Source organism: Loxodonta africana, chromosome 4 (assembly GCF_030014295.1).
Source record: "Loxodonta africana isolate mLoxAfr1 chromosome 4, mLoxAfr1.hap2, whole genome shotgun sequence".
NCBI lineage: Eukaryota > Metazoa > Chordata > Mammalia > Proboscidea > Elephantidae > Loxodonta > Loxodonta africana.
Genome location: NC_087345.1, coordinates 102,758,552 through 102,778,299, shown reverse-complemented (window position 1 = coordinate 102,778,299; position 19,748 = coordinate 102,758,552). Strand labels below are relative to the sequence as shown.

At 35.3% G+C, this 19,748-nt stretch overlaps 1 protein-coding gene across 6 annotated transcripts in view; it reads left to right on the top strand.

The window, feature by feature from the left end:
- Nucleotides 1–19,748, top strand: part of LRRK2 (leucine rich repeat kinase 2) — a 159,702-nt gene that overhangs the window by 25,206 nt on the left and 114,748 nt on the right. For 5 of the 6 annotated variants that reach the window (XM_064284381.1, XM_064284380.1, XM_064284382.1 and 2 more), the window contains exons 8-14: nt 1,342–1,461; nt 2,157–2,299; nt 2,400–2,479; nt 3,899–4,005; nt 8,105–8,234; nt 10,428–10,552; nt 15,638–15,750. In XM_064284381.1, coding sequence (XP_064140451.1) covers nt 1,342–1,461; nt 2,157–2,299; nt 2,400–2,479; nt 3,899–4,005; nt 8,105–8,234; nt 10,428–10,552; nt 15,638–15,750 — 818 coding nt within the window. Of the gene's footprint in view, nt 1–1,341; nt 1,462–2,156; nt 2,300–2,371; nt 2,480–3,898; nt 4,006–8,104; nt 8,235–10,427; nt 10,553–15,637; nt 15,751–19,748 lie in introns of those variants that run through there. The other variant, XM_064284384.1, reaches the window with a different exon arrangement.

The window sequence follows — 19,748 nt, the reverse complement described above, 5'->3', positions numbered from 1 at the left end:
TTACTAGGAAGTTTATGGTTCCCATTATTGTTTAAAGGGAATCTGAATAAACAATTTATTCTTCTTAATTGAAAGCCAAAAGTCAATAAATAAATATTTAACATTTTCTAAATGTTTGTAATCTGATTATGGGTTTGATGCACTTAAATCTCCTATGTGTTTTCACATTAATTGTCTGGAAATAAGATCAGTCTTCTTGTATTTGTCCAGAGTTGATGGAAGAAGAGCTGTTGGCAGTTACATAGAATAGGGAAAAGAGGATGGTGGGGACTACCCAAGTTTAGAGATTGGCAAGCTGGGAAGAGTAGGAGGGAATCTTTTTGAAATGATTGCCCATGACCAGAGATTACTAAGGGTGGAGAGTATGTCTCCTTGGTTGGTGAATGTGGATGAGGCAAGAATATAGGAATATATTTACAGAGTAGGGCTATAGCATAGTTAAACTGCTTTTTATTATTTTTTTTATTTTGAGGCCCTTGGTTAATATTTCATTTGGGTTTTAGGCTTTTCATCATATAGCATCTTTTCCAATTCTGGCATGTATCTCTGGGATCATTTTAGGGCACTTGTAGCTAAACAGGAGTTTCATTCTTCCTCACACAAGGAAACCTTGACTGCTGTGAGAGTTACAAATTAGCTAATGGAAGGAGACACATCAGTGAGGGACAGTGGAGAGATAAACATCCATCTGCTTTATATAGAAATTTCAAGAAAGTCATGTACAAAGTCTTTCCTCATAAGGATTTAGATTTTTGGATGTGGTGTTGATTCTTGAAAGAATGATTATAAAAAGATATGAGTCTTCTTCCTGGGAATGGGTTAGACAGGGTGAAATAATCACTTACCTTTCTTCTAACATCATCATGAACAAGATCAAGTAATGGTAAGTATTGTGAGAAGTATTCCTTTATATGAAAGAAGAGTGTTTCAGCAGAAGGATTTAGCAACTCAGGAGGGTTTTTAAGACTTCTATCTACTAGAGTGCAGGAAGATTGTTATTTTATACAATCAATATCAGAGTACCAAGTACAACAGACACTTCATTGTTTTTATATGATGATAAAATGAGAGGGAGTCAGAGAACCCCAAATTAATGTAATCTAAATTTGTATCATTGTTTGCTCAATCATTTCCATTGTATACATAAGATAATTAAATGACAGCATGAAGTAAGTTTTCAAAAATTGACTTCATCATGTTCAGCTATTTAAATTAAAATAATTACATGTTTTTAATGGTGGTAATACATCATCACCCAAATTAATTAATTATGCAGTATATAATTAAAGGTAATATAAGTCCCATGAACGGAAAGCAGCTAATGTCTTATTTAACTTTTAGGTAATTTTTTTAATATTCTGGTATTAAACGAGGTCCATGAGTTTGTGGTGAAAGCTGTGCAGCAGTATTCAGAGAATGCGACGTTACAAATCTCGGCTCTCAGCTGTTTAGCGCTCCTCAGTAAGTAACTTTCCCTAATAGCAAATCCTTACAGGTGCATTTGGTCTTGATGTTAACATTGTAACAAGAAAGCCATAGGTAGAGAAAGAAGTATTAAATGGCTCTTTTGTCCCAGTTGTGACTCATTTTCCAAAAGAGATTCCAAGGAAACTAACAGTGGTGACAAGTACACATGCCTTTGGCATATAGGGTTTTGCTTTAAATCCTTGAGTTAGCTTGTAATTGAGCAGCTAATCTTCTGTTAATTCTCCTCTAGTTTATTAGTTTTGTTTGATACCCTCTTCCTCATTTTATCATTTATCTAGATGGGATGGCAGTATTATGAGGTATGTAATAGAAGAGGCTCTGGGTGGTACAAATTGTTAATGCACTCGGCTGCTAACCTTTGAAAGGTTGGAGATTCTAGTCCATCCAGAAGTGCCTCAGAAGAAAGGCCTGGCAATCTACTTCCAAAATCCAGCCGTTGAAAGCTCTACAGAGCACAGATCTACCCTGACACACATGGGGTCATCATAAGTCAGTATCGATTTAATGGTAACTGATTGGTTGGTTGGAATATATTAGATATGGCTTTATAATTTACCATTGCCTCTACTAAAGAACAACTCAGTCTACTGATAAAGTTTCAGAAATGTAAACTTGGAGTTGATCATTTAAACTGTAATTAAATTATATGTATTTTTTTTTTTTTTAAGCTGAGACCATTTTCTTAAATCAAGACTTAGAGGAAAAGAATGAGAATCAGGGGAGTGATGCTGAAGAGGAAGAAGATAAATTGTTTTGGCTGGAAGCCTGTTACAAAGCATTAACGGGGCATAGAAAGAACAAGCACGTGCAGGTTAGTAAATACATTTTGTAAATACCGTAGTTATACGACATTATGTTTGTACGACAGTTTATATTTTTACAGGTTTCTTATTTTTCCTCTCCTAATCCAGGAGGCCGCATGCTGGGCACTAAATAATCTCCTCATGTACCAAAACAATTTACACAAGAAGATTGGAGATGAAGATGGCCAGTCAGTAGTTTTTATTTTATACAGTAGAAAGTGCCAGTTATATCTCTGATTGATGCATATAAAATACCTTAACTGTAATCTTTATTGTTGGAAATATTTCTGATGTCATCATTTATGCTTTGATTGTTGCCACAAAATAGTAGTAGATAGAAAATATTTTTATCTCATTGTCTTCAATAGTTAGAAAAAGATATTATGTTTGAAAGTTATTACTGAAAGATTTGGAATCAAAGGTAATTCAGTAATTGTGGAGGAAAATATTTCATTTTTCTGGCTGATCATTTAAAAAAATGCTGCCTTAATTAATCTCAGGTGATAGAGACTGCAGAGCCATCTGTGACCTTTTCTGCTGCTGTGAACTGCCAGCAGGTTGTCAGTATCAGGAATTAGATTTGGTTAGAAAGCCTCCTGTGGTGATTCCCCACCTGATGTAGCAGTTTTGACCTGTCTTCTGGTGAGAGGGTTATCTGAAGCTGTCAGCTCTTGAGGAGGCATTCAACAGCAGCTGCTATTCAAACAGTACAGAACCCTTTCTCCCCAAGATACAAACTGTAACCACGAGTTGTGTGTATATTAGATTTGTTTCATGTCCAGGAGACTTCGTGTTTTAGGGCAACTGCTTATACTCTTGCCAAATGCTTATAAATGTGCCATTTGGCTATCCTCTGGGTTTTGAAATTGCAATAATTTACCTCAGAAACTTAAATAATATTCTACATCTCAAATCTTGACAGCTTATTTGCACAGTTATCTTTATGCTGTCTCACTGCCAGTAAAAAGGGAATTAATAACACAGACGCTATTTGATTAAACATCTCCATTTTGAAAAGAAACAGTAATTCTTTAGAAAAGTATATGTTGAACTAACATTCTAATTATCCCACATTGAGCAGTCTGTTTAAGAGGTTAGGTTAAGAAAGATTGATGATGTAGTTTATAAATTTCAGCTCACAGCACTTAACCTCAGCATTGGTAGGAGATTTTAAAAACGCATCTATTACTAAAAGAAAATATTTTATGTTCTATACCTTTAAGACCCTTTAAGAGGGGTTTAAACCTTTATGAAGTTCCAATTATCCTTTCTTGCTTTTCTCTTTGTTGCCTATAAATATTCTATTCCTGTCTTATCCTTCGTTAACCTTTTTTTCACTTTACCTTTTTCTTCCTAGCAGTTCTCTTTATATTTGCTGAGACTTCTTTTCTCTGCTGGTTGTCAGCTTTTGGAGAAATGCAGAAATACCAATTTTATTAGAATTTAATAATTTAAAAGTGTTTAAGTACAATTCACTCTTGTAAGTGGAGGTGACCTAAAGTATTATTTCTATGCCCTTGTTTGTTGTTAGATTAGATCATGGTAAGTGAATATTTGAGCAAATTATTAAAAGGTTACTGTTAATACTGTGGTTGAATTTGTGAAAGGTTCCCAGCTCATAGGGAAGTGATGCTGTCCATGCTGATGCATTCTTCATCAAAAGAAGTCTTCCAGGCATCTGCAAATGCATTGTCAACACTGTTAGAACAAAACGGTAAGGGGTGCTCTCTACTTCTAATAAAGCAAAAGGCATTTTGTGGTTATTTTACAAAAATAATAAAAACAAACACCAAACATGTTGCCATTGAGTCGATTTTGACTCATAGCGGCCCTATAGGACAGAGTAGAACTGTTGCATAGAGTATCCAAGGAGTGCCTGGTGGATTCAAACTGCCGACCTTTTGGTTAGCAGCCGTAGCACTTAACCATTATGCCAGTGTATTACAAAAGTAATACAGAGTAAAAATTTTAGATACGTAGACACATAGCTGATATATAGACATGTGGATAAATATATGAGGGTAAAAAAGAAAACAAACATTTTAGTGTATATTCTCCCAGACTTCTATGTTTGTACCTATACACTGGCATAGTTAGTATTTTTTTTTTTTTTTTTTTTGCAGAAATAGAATTGTATTATACTCGTTTACAACCAGATTTTACATTTTCCTCATGTGAATACACGTAGATTCTCACATTATCCATTGTAATGGTTGTGTAGTTTTCCCTTATATGCCTATATCCTATTCTATGAACCAGTTCCTTGTTGATGAACTTTTAGCTTATGTCCAGTGTTTTCCTTTTGTTTGTTTTTTAACCTGTAGTAAACACCAGATGGTCACTTTATTTATTTATTTTCCATATTCCTTTATACACTGTTCCAGTTATTAGGAAAGCTTCCATGTAATATGACTGGGTGGAGAGATATATACCATTTTAAAATCTGGCAAAATTGTCCATTATAAAATTTTTATACTACTACTTTTCTCTCAAAATGACCCTTTATATGTAAGTCTTATAAGCCTGATGAGTAGCTCTGCATTGTTAAGGAGAGAAAAATGGCTCATACACTGCTGGAAGGATTCCTGAGGGTTAAGACTGATGCTTGGGCTGTTCAGATTCCTGTCCCCATAAACAGGAAATGCTGCTGAAAAACCCTGGGAGAAAACTCATCTTAAAAGCATTGGGATTTGGCATCTCTTACAGGATATTTTTAGAGGGAGGGAGAAAAAAAAAAAGAAAATACTGAAAGCCTGAGACAGAGACCAGTGCTTGCACCAGCTTTTAGTAGAAAGCCTAAGTAGAGTGAAAGGAATAAAGAAACCACTTTATGCATGTTTCTTTATAGTATTACTTAAATCAAGAGGGAATAATCTCTTTTTTTTCCTCCTTCTCTATACTACCTCTCTGACAGCACTTTAATAAACAAACACTGAGACTCAGACAGGAGTTGCCCTCAGGGATAATGAGTGAGAGCCAAAATAAACAAACCTGTTGCCATTGAGTCAATTCTGACTCATAGCAACTCTGTAGGACAAAGTAGAACTGCCCCATAGAGTTTCCAAGGAGTGCCCGGTGGATTCGAACTGCCAACCTTTTGGTTAGCAGCCATAGCACTTAACTACTATGCTACCAGTGTTTCCAATGAATCAGAGCAGGACGGGTAGAAAAGGGACTTGCTATTCTTGAACTTCTGATATTCTACCGTGCAGTTAGAGAAGCCTGGATGGGGATCTCACTGCTGAAATGAGGACTGGACTTTTGCTGCTTTTGCATGGAGCACCTTAAAGAGGAGACAGACATTTACTGCGTACAGACAAGGCTGTGTTGGCACTGTAATTCTCAACCACCTGGAAATCTTTGAAGTGCAAACATGCTTCTATGGTGTCTGAGAATTTATTGCATTTGAAGTCAACCTTGATTTCTTTGTTCAAAATCAGTTTTCTGCTGTTCCTAATTCCTTATTTCTTTGTTTCTGGCCAATAGTCAGATAAACTATCCTCAGATCCCTTTATATTATCCATGGAGTTCTGCCTTAGGAAAGTATTAAGAACTTGAGCAGCTTGTTCACCAACCTCTGTGGGCAATTTCTCACTGAAAGATACTTGGGGGACATTGGGTGTGCAGAGCTGGGTATGGTTTTTCTTGAATTAATGACAGGATTGGCAGCTAGGAGAGCTGGGCTCACCCTGGTGACTTCAAGGCGAAGTCTCAGACATCTTGTGTGACATTTTCCTTAGTTAATTAATGCCGTTAGTATCTATGGAGATCCAGTTATGTGTCAGACAATGCTCTTGTCACTTGGAATACATCCCAGGTTCATGGAGTTTAAACTCTAGAGGTAGATAAAGACTAAATAAAATATACGGTATGTAAGGTAGTTAAGGAAAAAAAAAATAAATAAAGTAAAGCAGGAGAATATGAAAGGTTAGTGGTCAGAGGAGAAGAAATTTTGACTAGGCATTCAGGAAAGACATCACTGAGAAAGTGACTATTGAGGACCTGAAGAAGTTGTATATTGTTAATTGGCCTTTTAAAGCAGATAATTTATCGCTAAAATGGGATGGATGAGGTCAAGAGTGTTATGTGGATAGGTGAATTGAGATAATGTGTAAAATGTTCTATAAACTGTGAAGTGACTCTTAGGTCTAGTGTTCAGTGAAATTCCTATTCTCAATTTCAAGTCACAATAAGCCTGAAAACAGAGCTAGTTGTCCCACTCATTAATGTCTAGGACAGTTGTTCTTAAAATGTGGTCCCTGTACCAGCAGCATCACTTGGAAACATATTAAGATTATAAATTCTAGGACCTGACATAAAACAACTGAATCATAAACTCTGGAGGTAGGATTCAGCAACCTATGTTTTAACAAGCCCTCCTAGACAATTCGGGTGTCCAGTAAGTTTGGAAACCCCTGGTCTAGAACTACTTCTGTTCTTTAAATATATCCTTGGTTAGAATTTAGCAACTTTGAAAGGAGTTATCACACCTTCAGACCATGATCAAGTAAAGTAACCAACTTCTTATCATATTTTAATGTGTGATATTCTAGATGTCTTTAAAAGGTATGCAGTGGCAAAGAATTTTTACGTATTGGCAATATTTTAGAATATTTTTTTTGTATTACTTCTACTTGTTTCTGTGTTCTATCTCTTCTTTTTTTCCTAATTTGAGACTGATGTTACATTTTTAAAAACAGCAATTAAGTTAAAACTGTCCAAGTTTTTTTTTTTTATGCCACTTTGAAAGTGTTGAATTCAGTGTATAATGCTGGAATTGATATTTATATAGAGACTTTGTGACAATGTGTATGGAAATTTCAAGAACATGAATTTGTATCTGGTGAAGAATGCTTATTATATATTTATTCCTTAATGATTATTGCCTGAATATATTTACTTCTCCCAGTATAATGTAATATCAGTTGAAAAGCATTTCGATGTGCTTCCTAAGCTTTAATGTTACTTTGTGAAAATGAGTGTAGTAATTTGTGCCCTATATCAGTGCTTTCTGTCCTTTTTCACATGATGGCATACCTAGAAATTGTAATGCTTGTATGGTCTCTGAGGTAAATGGACAACATCTTAAGGCTGAAAACAACCCACTCTGGTTCCAGTCCCTAGCCCTACCCTGCCCCCTACCTCAACTGAGAGCTGAGAGGTTAGCAAATGTCTTCTGCATTCTTGTAATTTAGTCCCAGCTCACTAGAGCCTGGAAACCCTGGTGGCGCAGTGGTTAAGTGCTACGGCTGCTAACCAAAAGGTCAGTAGTTTGAATCCACCAGGCACTCCTTGGAAACTCTATGGGGCAGTTCTATTCTGTCCTACAGTGTCGCTATGAGTCAGAATCGACTCGACGGCACTAGGTTTGGTTTGGTTTTCACTAGTGTCCAGCCTACCCAGGGAATCTTAGCTCTATGTTAGTACGGTTGTTTTTTGAAGTTATTTTGAGCATTAGAAAGAAATTTAACTTTTATTCTTATTTTACAGGCCACTATTTTAAAACATTTTTCTGCAAAAACACTCCTTTGAAATGAACAGGGATATAATGATCACACTGAAACCAACCTACTCTGACAGTAAAACATTTAAAACTAAAACCTCAACAAAGAGTTTATAAATGTGTAAAAATTGAAAACAACATATGTTTTAAAGAAATAAGCATTAATTAGTTTTAAATCACTGATGAAATAAAAATTATGTATGTTCTTGTATATGCTTTTCTGGGAATTTAGATTATTTTAATATTCCAGGTGTTCTTGTAAAATTATGAAACTATGCTCTGATTTTTACAACACTAAAAAAATTTTCAGTTAATTTCAGAAAAGTCCTGTTGTCAAAAGGATTATACCTGAATGTTTTGGAGTTAATGCAGAGGCATATATACTCCCCTGAAGTGGCTGAAAGTGGCTGTAAAATGCTAAATCATCTTTTTGAAGGAAGGTAATATAGATTCATTAATTTATGCAGAATATGTAGTATTGGGCTCAGTAGAATATGAATATTCCAAGCAAATTTCTGACAATGAAAAAAAAAAGCATAAGATATTTAAAGATGGAAGCATTTTGCGATATAATGTCATATCACAGATATCATATACTTATGCTCTCTGAACATTGAAAGGGATGGTGGAGATTGTGGAAGTGTTTTGAAGGTTTGCTTTTGATCCTGATGCTTGGTGTCGACTGTGTTTTGAAAAATGGTAGCTACATACCACACATCATTCCAGTGTTTCAAATTATCCTGTGGGTATGAAAGGTATAAAAGAAAAGATAAAATCAGAATAAGGGCTCTAACTGTTGCTGTTTTGCAACTAATGTATTATTACTCCTTCATTTGAATTAATTTTGTCTTCTCTTCTTGCTTTCATTCCTTAGCTGAGGAAGATTTTAATATCATCTAGTCTATATCCAGAAATGTTAAGATTATGTGGCTGGTTAGTGGTTCAATAGGACCAGATTATCCAGGGGTAGGTTGGGGCAGAATTGCTGGTATAAAAAAATCTGTTTGAAAGACCAAAACTGAATTACACAGGGTAGATGATTACTGCAGGGTACCTCAGCACCTTTTGGCGTTTTATTATACACACACACACACAAAAAGGCAATTTTGGCATTGTTTGAGTAAGTTACAAACAAAAAAACCTATTAGGAAACTATCATGTGTAAAAGAAAAATTAAATGGCACAGATTTTATAGTAAAAACTGATTTTGAGTCCTGGCTTACCCACTAATTTGAGCCAGCTCTTTGATCTCTAAACTTGAGGTTCTTCCTCTGTAAAGAGGGATAGTAACAACAACTTCACAAATTATAAATTTATGATCTAAGGATTAAAAAAAATAATTTCATAAAGGGATTAGGATAATGCCTGTTGCATTGTAAGCACTCAATAAATCATAGCAGTTATTATTAATACTATCATAAAGTCTGAATAAATAAAGTGCATATACTATGATAAACTGTACATAGCAGGCCTATAGACTTGTCAGGAATGGGCTTATATTTTTAACATCAGTTTAAATAATCTATGTTTATATACATATCTGTAAGTCATATTCCACTTATTTAAAGTGAAGTTGAAGCTTGCTTTTGAACATGTAAATGAAAAATTTACCTTAAGTGGTGATTTTTATGTGTGTGAACCTTTACAAATAAGGCAAAACCACAGTGTAATAACCTTCAGTTTAGGATTCTGTAGATTCTGGGCAAAGCATTTAATGTTTCTAACTGTTTCTCATAAGCAAAATTTGTACCATTCAGGTCCTGGAATTCTAAGTTAACTTTGATAACATGCCTGACTTTTAAAAAGCCACTGTCTAGTGGGAGAAACCAATACGTAAACAGATAATTACAATCCAGTGTGATAATGCAATAGCAGTAATGTGCAAAAACACAGTGGTAAGAGCAGAGTGAACCCAGTTGGAGTTACCAAAGGAGGGAGGCTTCAAGAGGGGATGTATTTAAACTGGGACTTTAAGATGGAAAAGAAAGAATATTACTCATTTACCATGGAAGCATGCAAAACAAGGACATGATTCCAATTTGTACAAGATTGAGTTAACATAGCACCATGCAAAGCCACAACTGCCTGTATTAAAGTTCATAGTACCTGCTTGTACTATGGCTGCAATATCTTAGAACACCTACAATACCTTAGAGAAACCAATACTTTAATGAAAATTAAAACAATTTAAGACTAACATATAAGAAGTCCAGTGAAGTTAATCTGGAAGAGGTTGGTTGGTATGATGTGAAGAGCCTTTGCATTGGGGTCAGACAAAGATCTTGATATTTAACCTGAGCCTGTCTCAATTCTTCATCTGGAAAATGGAGATAATATCATCTATCTCCCAGGTGGTTGCCTATGACCCATATGCAGATCAGAAAGAAGTTGTTCATTTTATGAAACTAAGTAAAAGGATTTCTAGGTTGCTGTGAATTCTACTTCTTGAGGTCAAAGTTTTGTCAAACAGCAGTTAAAATTATGTATGCTCATATTAATGAATTCAAATGCGTTCTCACATAGTCTTTTCTGATAAAATATATTGGTTCTCTTTCCTCACACTTGTTTCTATTTGGTTTGTGTAGTTGAGTCAGATTGCACTTTTAATAAGCATTTTGATTTTATATCTCCAGTAATACTTCCGTGGATACAATGGCGGCAGTGGCCCCCAAAATAATAACAGTTATGAAAAGTCATGAGACGTCATTATCAGTTCAGCTGGAGGCACTTCGAGCTATTTTGCATTTTATAGTTCCAGGTAAGTTACATACTTATAGAGCTTTCTAACTAATTTTCACACCTCTTGCCTCACTTAATTCCATCTCTTCTCTGTAATTGAACTCGTCTTTCTAAAATATAACCACATGGTCCTTACCCATTAACTTCAATAGCTCTACTCCTCCTAATATGTATCACTTCCTGTTCACATCTCTGTGACCTTATTTATCCTCCAAAGTCCATTTAAAATACCTGCTCCTTTACTCAGTCAACACATGTTTATTAACTGCCCCTTATATTCTAAATACTGTGATACCTTCTGGAGTCGAAAGATGAATGAAAAATAAGTCATTCTACTATTAATAGGAGCTCAGATGTAGAAGGATATGTAAATAGTTAATTACCAGTGTGAGAGGTGCTATTATTTGTGTAAAAGATTATGGTAATGTTGATGAAAGAACAAATAGTTCATTCAGCAGGAAAGGTCAGAGGTTGTGATATTGGAGTTTGAGGACTGAACAGGGCTAGCCTGGAAGCACATTTCAAACAGGAGAAAGTACAGCTTGTAGTGTTGTGAGGCGTAGGGTATGAAGAGAGGAGAGCCTGGGGGTAAATGTGAAAAGACCGGCACAGGCCTGAAAGGGAAGGGCCCTGAATACAGTGCTAAGCAGTTTGTGCTTTTTTCCTATTAGCTAATTAAAATTCATTCAAGCTGTTTAAAAATTTTAGTGTCACGATCAAGTTAATGGCACCATGGTATAAAGGATGCTTGGAAGGAAGAGATACTAAAACAGGGAGATTAAGGTGGAAGCTGAAGAATCCCTGGTGGTACAATAGCTACTAATTGGAAAGGTCGTGGTTCAAACTCATCCAGTGGCCTTAAAAAGACTTAGAGAGCTGCTTTCATAAAGATTATAGCCATGAAAACCGTACAGGGCAGTTCTGCTGTGTCATATGGGTTGACTATGAGTTGAAATCAACTTACGGGCACCTAACAACAATAAAGAATGGAAGCCACTGATAATTGAGTGAGGCATGGTGAAGAGGCCCGATGATGGAAGGAAAGGATGGATTTGAGAGAAATTTAGGAGATATTCTTGACCTGACTTTGTGACTGTTGCTATGAAGGACGACACTTCTTTTTGTTCTGTAGAGTTCCTAGTTCTTTGGAAGTCCAGTTATTTTTTGTCCTGCTTAAATGAAATTTTCCAAAATCTGTCATATTTATAGTCATACATTTTATGTTTTATGTATTTTTTGTTTCTGAGCATAAAAGTATAAGTGTTTTTCAAGAGCAGGGCTTTTTGATTACTGGTACCTTGAATAAAAAATAACTATCAAACCAATATATCTTGAACTGAATCATAGTATCCTATTCATAGTTGTTAGTTAACTTTTTGAGATATAATTTTGCTCAAAAATATTATTGTAGGTCTTCATTTTGAATTTCAATTTTAGATTATAAATATATAGTGTGCATGTATTATATATATATTTTAATTATCCTTAAGTGACCATTAAGAACCAAATCTTTTAGATAATAAATTATACCCTTTTAGTTTCAAAAACAAATTTTTAATATAATTTTTTTCTTTTATTGTTTTTAAATTGACCCTAAAGCAACTCAAACAATGTTCTGAGGAATAATTATGCTACTAAAATAAATAAAATTACATTGACAGTTAATAATAATTTAGATTACAAGTGCCCTTGAAAATTGTTACTTTAGGTCTATAATTCTTGTATGGATACATTTTATAAGCATATTATTATAGACTACTTTTTTTTTTATCAGTATGTAGACACATTTTATAAACATATCAGTGTATAAATACATTTCTCTATTAGGTAAATGCTTAACGATCTACCTTCTATATGCTTCCACACCATACCATGCCATGCCACACCATACCATACCATTGTATATATCAATGAGTAACTAGGCTTTCAGTATTGCAGTAGTTTTGAGATCAAATATAATTTCTGGTTTGAACATGCTGAGTTAAGGTGCTTTTAACATACCTGAGTGCATGTTTACTCATTTATTAACTAGACTATATTCACATGTCCTTAATTGTAGCAAAGGTGTACATAACAGCAAATTTGTCAAATTCAAAAACCAGTCCAAGACCACATAGTGCATCTTGTATTATGTTTGTTAAGTTTCTTTCAATCTAGGACAGCCCACCCCCTCCATTTTTTGTATAACACTAACTTATTGAAGAAACTGAGCCAATTACTTTAGTAAAATAATATATAATTATTTTAATAAAATATTTTCAGCAGGTTATATGAAATATCATTTGACTTGTTTTCTTGTCTTAGTGTCAATTCTGGAAGAAATAATACGAAATTCTTTAGGAAGGAGCATAGGCAATTTGGGAAGAAGTGTATAGAAGAGAGTGAGTAGGAATACAAAACCACGTTAATAAGAGTGATAGGAGGAACTGAGTTTCTTTAGGGGAATACGACAATTGTATTATAACTTTACTCATTTATAGCTAGTAACAATAATGATACCTAACAATATGAAGGACCCCTGGTGGCACAGTGGTTAAGATCTTGGCTGCTACCCAAAAGGTTGACAGTTCAAATCCACCAGCTGCTCGTCAGAAACCCTATGGGCCAGTTCTACCCTGTCCTGTAGGGTCACTGTGATTTGGAATTGACTCGATCGCAATGGGTATATTAAAACGGGTAACAATATGAAGGACTTAAAATGTGTCAGACATTATCCTAAGTGCATTAAGTATATTAACTTTTAATCCTCATAGCGGCCCGTGAGGCAGATAGTACTTTTTTATTTCTTTCCATTTTACATGTGACGAAACTGAGACATAGAGATGCGAAGGTCTCAGCCTATGTAATGGAGCCACATTTTAAACCTATGTATAGCTTGAATCCAAGGGGTCCACACTTTTTTTTTTTTTTAATAATTTTTATTGTGCTTTAAGTGAAAGTTTACAAATCAAGTCAGTCTCTCACATATAAACTTATATACACCTTTTTTTTTTTTTTTTACACCTTACTACATACTCCCATTTACTCTCCCCCTAATGAGTCAGCCCATTCCCTCCTTCCAGTCTCTCCTTGTATGACCGTTTTGCCAGTTTCTAACCCCCTCTACTCTCTCATCTCCTCTCCAGACAGGAGATGCCAACATAGTCTCAAGTGTCCACCTGATGCAAGTAGCTCACTCTTCATCAGCATCTCTCTCCAACCCATTGTCCAGTCCAATCCATGTCTGATGAGTTGGCTTTGGGAATGGTTCCTGTCCTGGGCCAACAGAAGGTTTGGGGACCATGACTGCTGGGATTCTTCTAGCCTTAAACAGACCATTAAGTCTGGTCTTTTTATGAGAATTTGGGGTCTGCATCCCACTGATCTCCTGCTCCCTCGGGGGTTCTCTGTTGTGCTCCCTGTCAGGGCAGTCATCGGTTGTGGCGGGGCACCATCTAGTTCTTCTGGTCTCAGGATGATGTAGTGTCTCGTTCACTTGGCCCTTTCTGTCCCTTGGGCTCATAATTACCTTGTGAGCTTGGTGTTCTTCAAGGGTCCACACTCTTAAATATACATTTGTGCATTAAGCATATATTGAACAAGTGTTATATCTAAAACATTATACTTGGAACCCTTGGAGATTTGGAGATGATGAAGTTATGAACCCTGCCCTTAAAAGTTTATAGTCCATATATTTTGAAGGACTGTTACATGGGAATGAGATGTATTCTGGACAGTAGAATCTCAAGTGATATAAGAAAGACCAGAGATGCAAAGTTACAGGAATATTTATTTGGTCTTTATATAAGGGAGAGGTTTAATAAGATCCACTACATGTGGCATGAAATTTTCACTACTCACCAGGCCTGCTTTTAACAGTCACATCTGCTTTTGGTATAATGGGCAGCCTCGCCTCAGAAGTTAATGTGGCCTTGGTCACTGAAAATGAGACACAGAGTTTAAGTGACTTGCCCAAGGTCACAAAACTTGTGAATGGCAGTGCCCGTTTCAATAAACTTTAAAACGAGGACTCAAGGTTCAAGGAGAGTGGAAATCCAGTGCCTTATTCAGCACATAGCAAAATCCCTGGCACTTTGCAAAATCCCTGGCACATAATTGGCACTCAAATATTTGCTAAATAAATGAAAAACTGTACATGATCGATTTAATTTAAATGTGAAAGATTATATTTTTTGTCAATTATTTCTATATTGTTAGATTTGTAAAACATCATTAGTTCATAATTTTACTTATATATTCTATCGTATAAGGAGCCTTGGTGGTGCAACAGTTAGACTCTCAGCTGCTAACTGAAAGGTTGGTGGTTCCAATCCACCCAGTGGCTCTGTGGGAAAAAACCTGGCAATCTGCTTCCTTAAAGATTACAACCAAGAAAACCCTATGGGCAGTTCTACTGTGTCACATGGGGTTGCTATAATTTGGAATCAACATGACAGCAGCCAATGAAGGTATATTGTATAATCGATTTTTTTGACTTCTAGTTTTTTTCAGTGGTTTTGACATAGTTCAGCTCTAATGTAGCTTAATATGTGGTATGTTTCCTTTATAGAACTTAATACTATCACACAGTCCTTCAGAGGACTTTAAACAAAACTCTGTAAAGACGCTATCATCGTAGTACTGAAACTCAAGTCTTGTTTTTTTCTACTGTTGTATCCAGCTGGTCTTTTACTCCTGCTTTCATCTGACCTTCCTTTTTTTATAACCCAAATAACTTTGAGCTTTCCCCAAGTTGTCCACTGTTGTTTCAAAATCTTCCAGTTTCGTAAACAACTGCCCACTCATACAAAAAGAGATTGTTTGTTACAGAATATTCTTCCACCATAGTAAGTTCCTGCTGCTTTAAATTCAGTAAACATCCGTATGCACACTATTTATTTTATATTCAATGATGAACTATTTTTGTAAATTCCGTAGTGCTAGAAGTTATTTCTGTGTTTGAAAACTACAAACTAGGAAAAGTACAATATGTATATTGTTAGGTTATTGTTTCTATAAGTGATGATCTGTTCAGCTTCAGTGTTTATGAGAAAATATTCATTTATCTACACTAGAAAAAAAAATTTATTTATTGACTTATTTACGTATTTATTTTTGCATTTAGGTATGCTGGAAGAATCCAGGCAGGATACCGAATCACAGCACAAACTAAATACGGTTAAAAAGCAGTATTTCCGGAATGGTATTCACAAACTGGTCCTAGCAGCTTTGAACAGGGTATGTTGAATATAGGTCTTCTGACCTTACACTGGAGCTCTGGTGGCACAGTGGTTAACAGCTTGACTGTTAACCAAGAGGTCAGCGGTTTGAATCCACCAGCCTCCCCTTCGAAATGCTATGGGGCAGTTCTACTCTGTTCTACACGGTTCTTATGAGTTGGAATTGACTCAGTGGCAACAGGCTTGGTTTTTGACTTTATACAGGAACTAGAATGTTCTTGAATTTGGGGAACTGGGGGAGCTTTTTCAGTTTAAGATTCCAATCTTCTGTTTACTATGATAGTAGGAAGCTATAACAATGACAATAGGGATGTGGTGGGTGAAAAGATGAGCCTTTTCAGTTAAGATAAGTGTACCATCAACTACAGACTTAGACAAAGCTTCTTGGTTGCAAGTAACATAAATGCACTCAGTCAGCTAAAGTCAGCTCAGTCAGAAGGAGAACTGAAGAATTTGACAGGCAGCTATGCCTTGTGTTTTTCTTGGTTTCTCCTCTCCACTGCTTATTTTTCTTTTCTGTGGGTGAAAGATTCAGTCCATGAAGGCAAACAGGGCACAACAAGAAAGTCCCCTTTGATTCTCTGTGCTCATTTTCTCTTCTCTCTTCAGAGATAGCCACTTTTGAAGTGGTTTGGTGTGCATTGTTTCTTCCAATTTTTAACCAAATTATCAATAAATCATACTAAGTATGAAAAAAGGAGAAGAGAGGAACTACATTTACATTGTGTAAAGCAAATGATATTGGTGAAACTACGATGTCTTGGGGGTTTATCATAAGATGAATTGAGTCTTTATAAAAGGTATGACTAAAGATATAAAGAATGTTTAGGGTTAATGCTTTATGAAAAGAAGAGAGCATTCAGAAAAATTAGTGGAAATAATTCCTTGTGATTTGGTATTCTTTAAAAAATATCATGAATTAATAAGTAGCCTCCAGAGAGAACTTTAAAAATTAAATTTAAACTGAGCTTTACAATTTTCTGTGATACGTTTGAGTCATTTGTACTAAAATGTTACTATGATTTTTGAATATAGCAAAGTAATGGGTTAAATATAATTCCAGAAAGATTTATTGAGAATTAGGTATGTGCCAGGAACTGTGCTAGGCAGTAGGGAGGAAAAATGAATATGCTTTGTAGTCCTCTGTCATGGATCTGATAATCTGGCTAGAGGAATAGCAGATGTGCATAAAATCAGACGTTCTAGATTAGCATTTACGAGCTATACTCGCTTTGTGAATAGTATTCTGGAAACACAGAGGAGGAAACAGTTAATTTTATCCATGGTGTGTGTTGGACAGAAGCAACAGGTACCAGAAGAGCCTTAGAGATAACTCTGATTCCAGTAAACCAAACTTTTCTAAAGTTATTGAGTACTAGTATGATATAGTGGAAGGAGTCAGGAGTCAATATAGCCAGTTCTGCTAGTAAGTACTGTGATATTTAGAAAATCACTCAGCTTCCAGGTCTTACTTTCTTTTGCTACATCGTAGAAGAAGTGGTTCTCAACCTTTTGTTCCGTGCCAACACTTGAGTAATGACTCACTAAACAGTGACTATCATGGGGGTGGAGAGGAGTTAGGTAATGGGGACACAGAAATGACAATATTTTATTTCAGAAAGCTCCCTGTTGTTATTCCTGTAATCCTTCACCATGGCTGATAAAAAGTGCTCTAAAAGATGTGAGAGATTTCTTCAGCTTTAAAATTCTGAGTCCGTGGGAGCAGCAGTCAAGAAATTGAATGACGTGTTGTGTTAGGCAAATATGCTGCAGAGATTTCTTTAGCATTTTAAAAAGCAAAGATGTCAGTATGATGACTAAGGTGAGCCTAACCCAAACCTTGGTCTTTTCAATGCTTCATATGCCTATGGAAGTTGAATAGTGAAAAAGGAAGACAAAAGAATTGATGCATTCAAACTATGATATTGGTAAAAAAAAAAAAAAAAAAAAAAAATAATTTGTTTTTTTTACCAATTACATAGTACTCAATATACCATGCACTGCCAAAAGAATGAACAAATTGGTCTTAGAAAAAATACAACCAGAATGGTCCTTAGAAGTGAGGATGGTGAGACTTTGACTCACTTACTTTGGCCATGTCATCAGGAAAGATCAATCTCTGGAAAAAATGTCATGTTTGGAAAAGTAGAAGTTCAGCAAAAATGCGGAAAACTTGCAATGAGATGGATTGACATAATAGTCTTAACAGAGGATTCAAACATACATACAATCATGAAGATGGCACAGGATTGGACAACATTTTGTCCTGTTATACATAAGTCACCATGAGTTGGAGCTGACTTGATGGCAACAACAACAACAAAATTCTGTGATTGCATGTCTCACTCTGAATAAAAGTTACAAACATAGAAGGTTTTTAGATCCCAGTTCTGCAGACACAGTAAAATGAATTATCATTCATTAACAAAACAAAACAAAACAAAACAGTGCCATCGAGTTGATTCCGACTCATAGCGACCCTATAGGACAGAGTAGAACTGCCCCATAGAATTTCCAAGGAGCGCCTGGCGAATTCAAACTGCCGACCGTTTGGTTAGCAGCCGTAACACTTAGCCACTATGCCACCAGGGTTTCCTATCATTCATTAGAATAAGTCTAATCTTAGGGCAGAATTTCAGAATAAGGTAGAATTTGACAGTCAATGATGATTTACAAAGCAGAGATTATGAAAAGTATTTATTAAAGCGAATCAATGTTTGGATATATAAAATTTCAATAAAATTCAGACTGAAGTTAAATTCTCTGTCTGAAACATTGATGTTCCATTTATGCCCTGATCCTTTTAGTGTTTTTCCACAGACGATAACTCTCAGTCACCTACCCCAGAGTTCTATTTGTCCCATATTGTTTCTGAAGAATAAAGCAGAAAATAGGACTTCCAGTGTTTTGGCTGGATCTGTGCTTTGTATGCATAGATGCTCCTGGTCTCTTCAGCCAGGGAACCCAGTAAAGTAAAACCAACCTGATAAAATGGAACCAAATCAAAGAGCCTGGTGGTGTCATGAAAACCTTGTAGCAAAACGTACCCAGTTTAAATATTTAAGGTACTTACTTCAGTTGAAATAATATGTATTCAAAGAAAGAGCACATTTACAAAAGCAACAGTAACAACGACATGCAAATTGAATAGGAGTACAATTTAAAAAAAAAAGTCTAAAGGACTACTTTAAATTCAATTTACAGGCACAAAAGAAGAGTTGAATATATGAGAATGCATACCTTTTTGAAGGTATGAATCATTTTTTAAAAATGAAAGTTGGTTTATAATCTATGTGCCTTTAAGAAAACTAATAATGATATTTTCTGTAACTAGTTAAGCTAATTCTAAAATTTGTGTGAAAAATGAACATACACAGATATCCAGGAGAATTTTGAAAAAAAATGATAATCCATAGGAACTAATACTAACTGATAATCAAATATGTTATAAAATGTTAGTGATTAAAAAAGTGTGATACTGGCACTGGAAGAGATAGATTAATGACACATAATGGTGATTCAGGAAATAGACTCAAATGAAAATATGTAATTAGTATATAATATTCCACAACCACTGAAAATGTATTATTCAGTAATACATTGTAACAGCTAACTCTCCAGCCATTTTGGGAAAACAAAGGAAGCTGGTTCTCGAACATACTCTTTTTGCCATAATATTATAGATAGATGAGATTTAAAGGTAAAAAATTGAAATTGGCTTATAAACACATGAAAAGGCTCTCAACTAAAATCATTAAAAAATGAAAATTAAAAAAGAATAATCTGGTTGGATGGAAATTTGGTAATATCTATTGGAATTAAAAATGTACATGTTTTTGAACAGCAGTTCCACTCTGAGAATTTATAATATAGATATATTTCCACATGTACACAAAAATTTTTGGACAAGTATGTTTATTGTGATATTATTTGTAATAAATAAAAATGTGGCAACGAACTAAGTGCTTATGTGGTAGTCTTTGTGCTGCTTTCCAA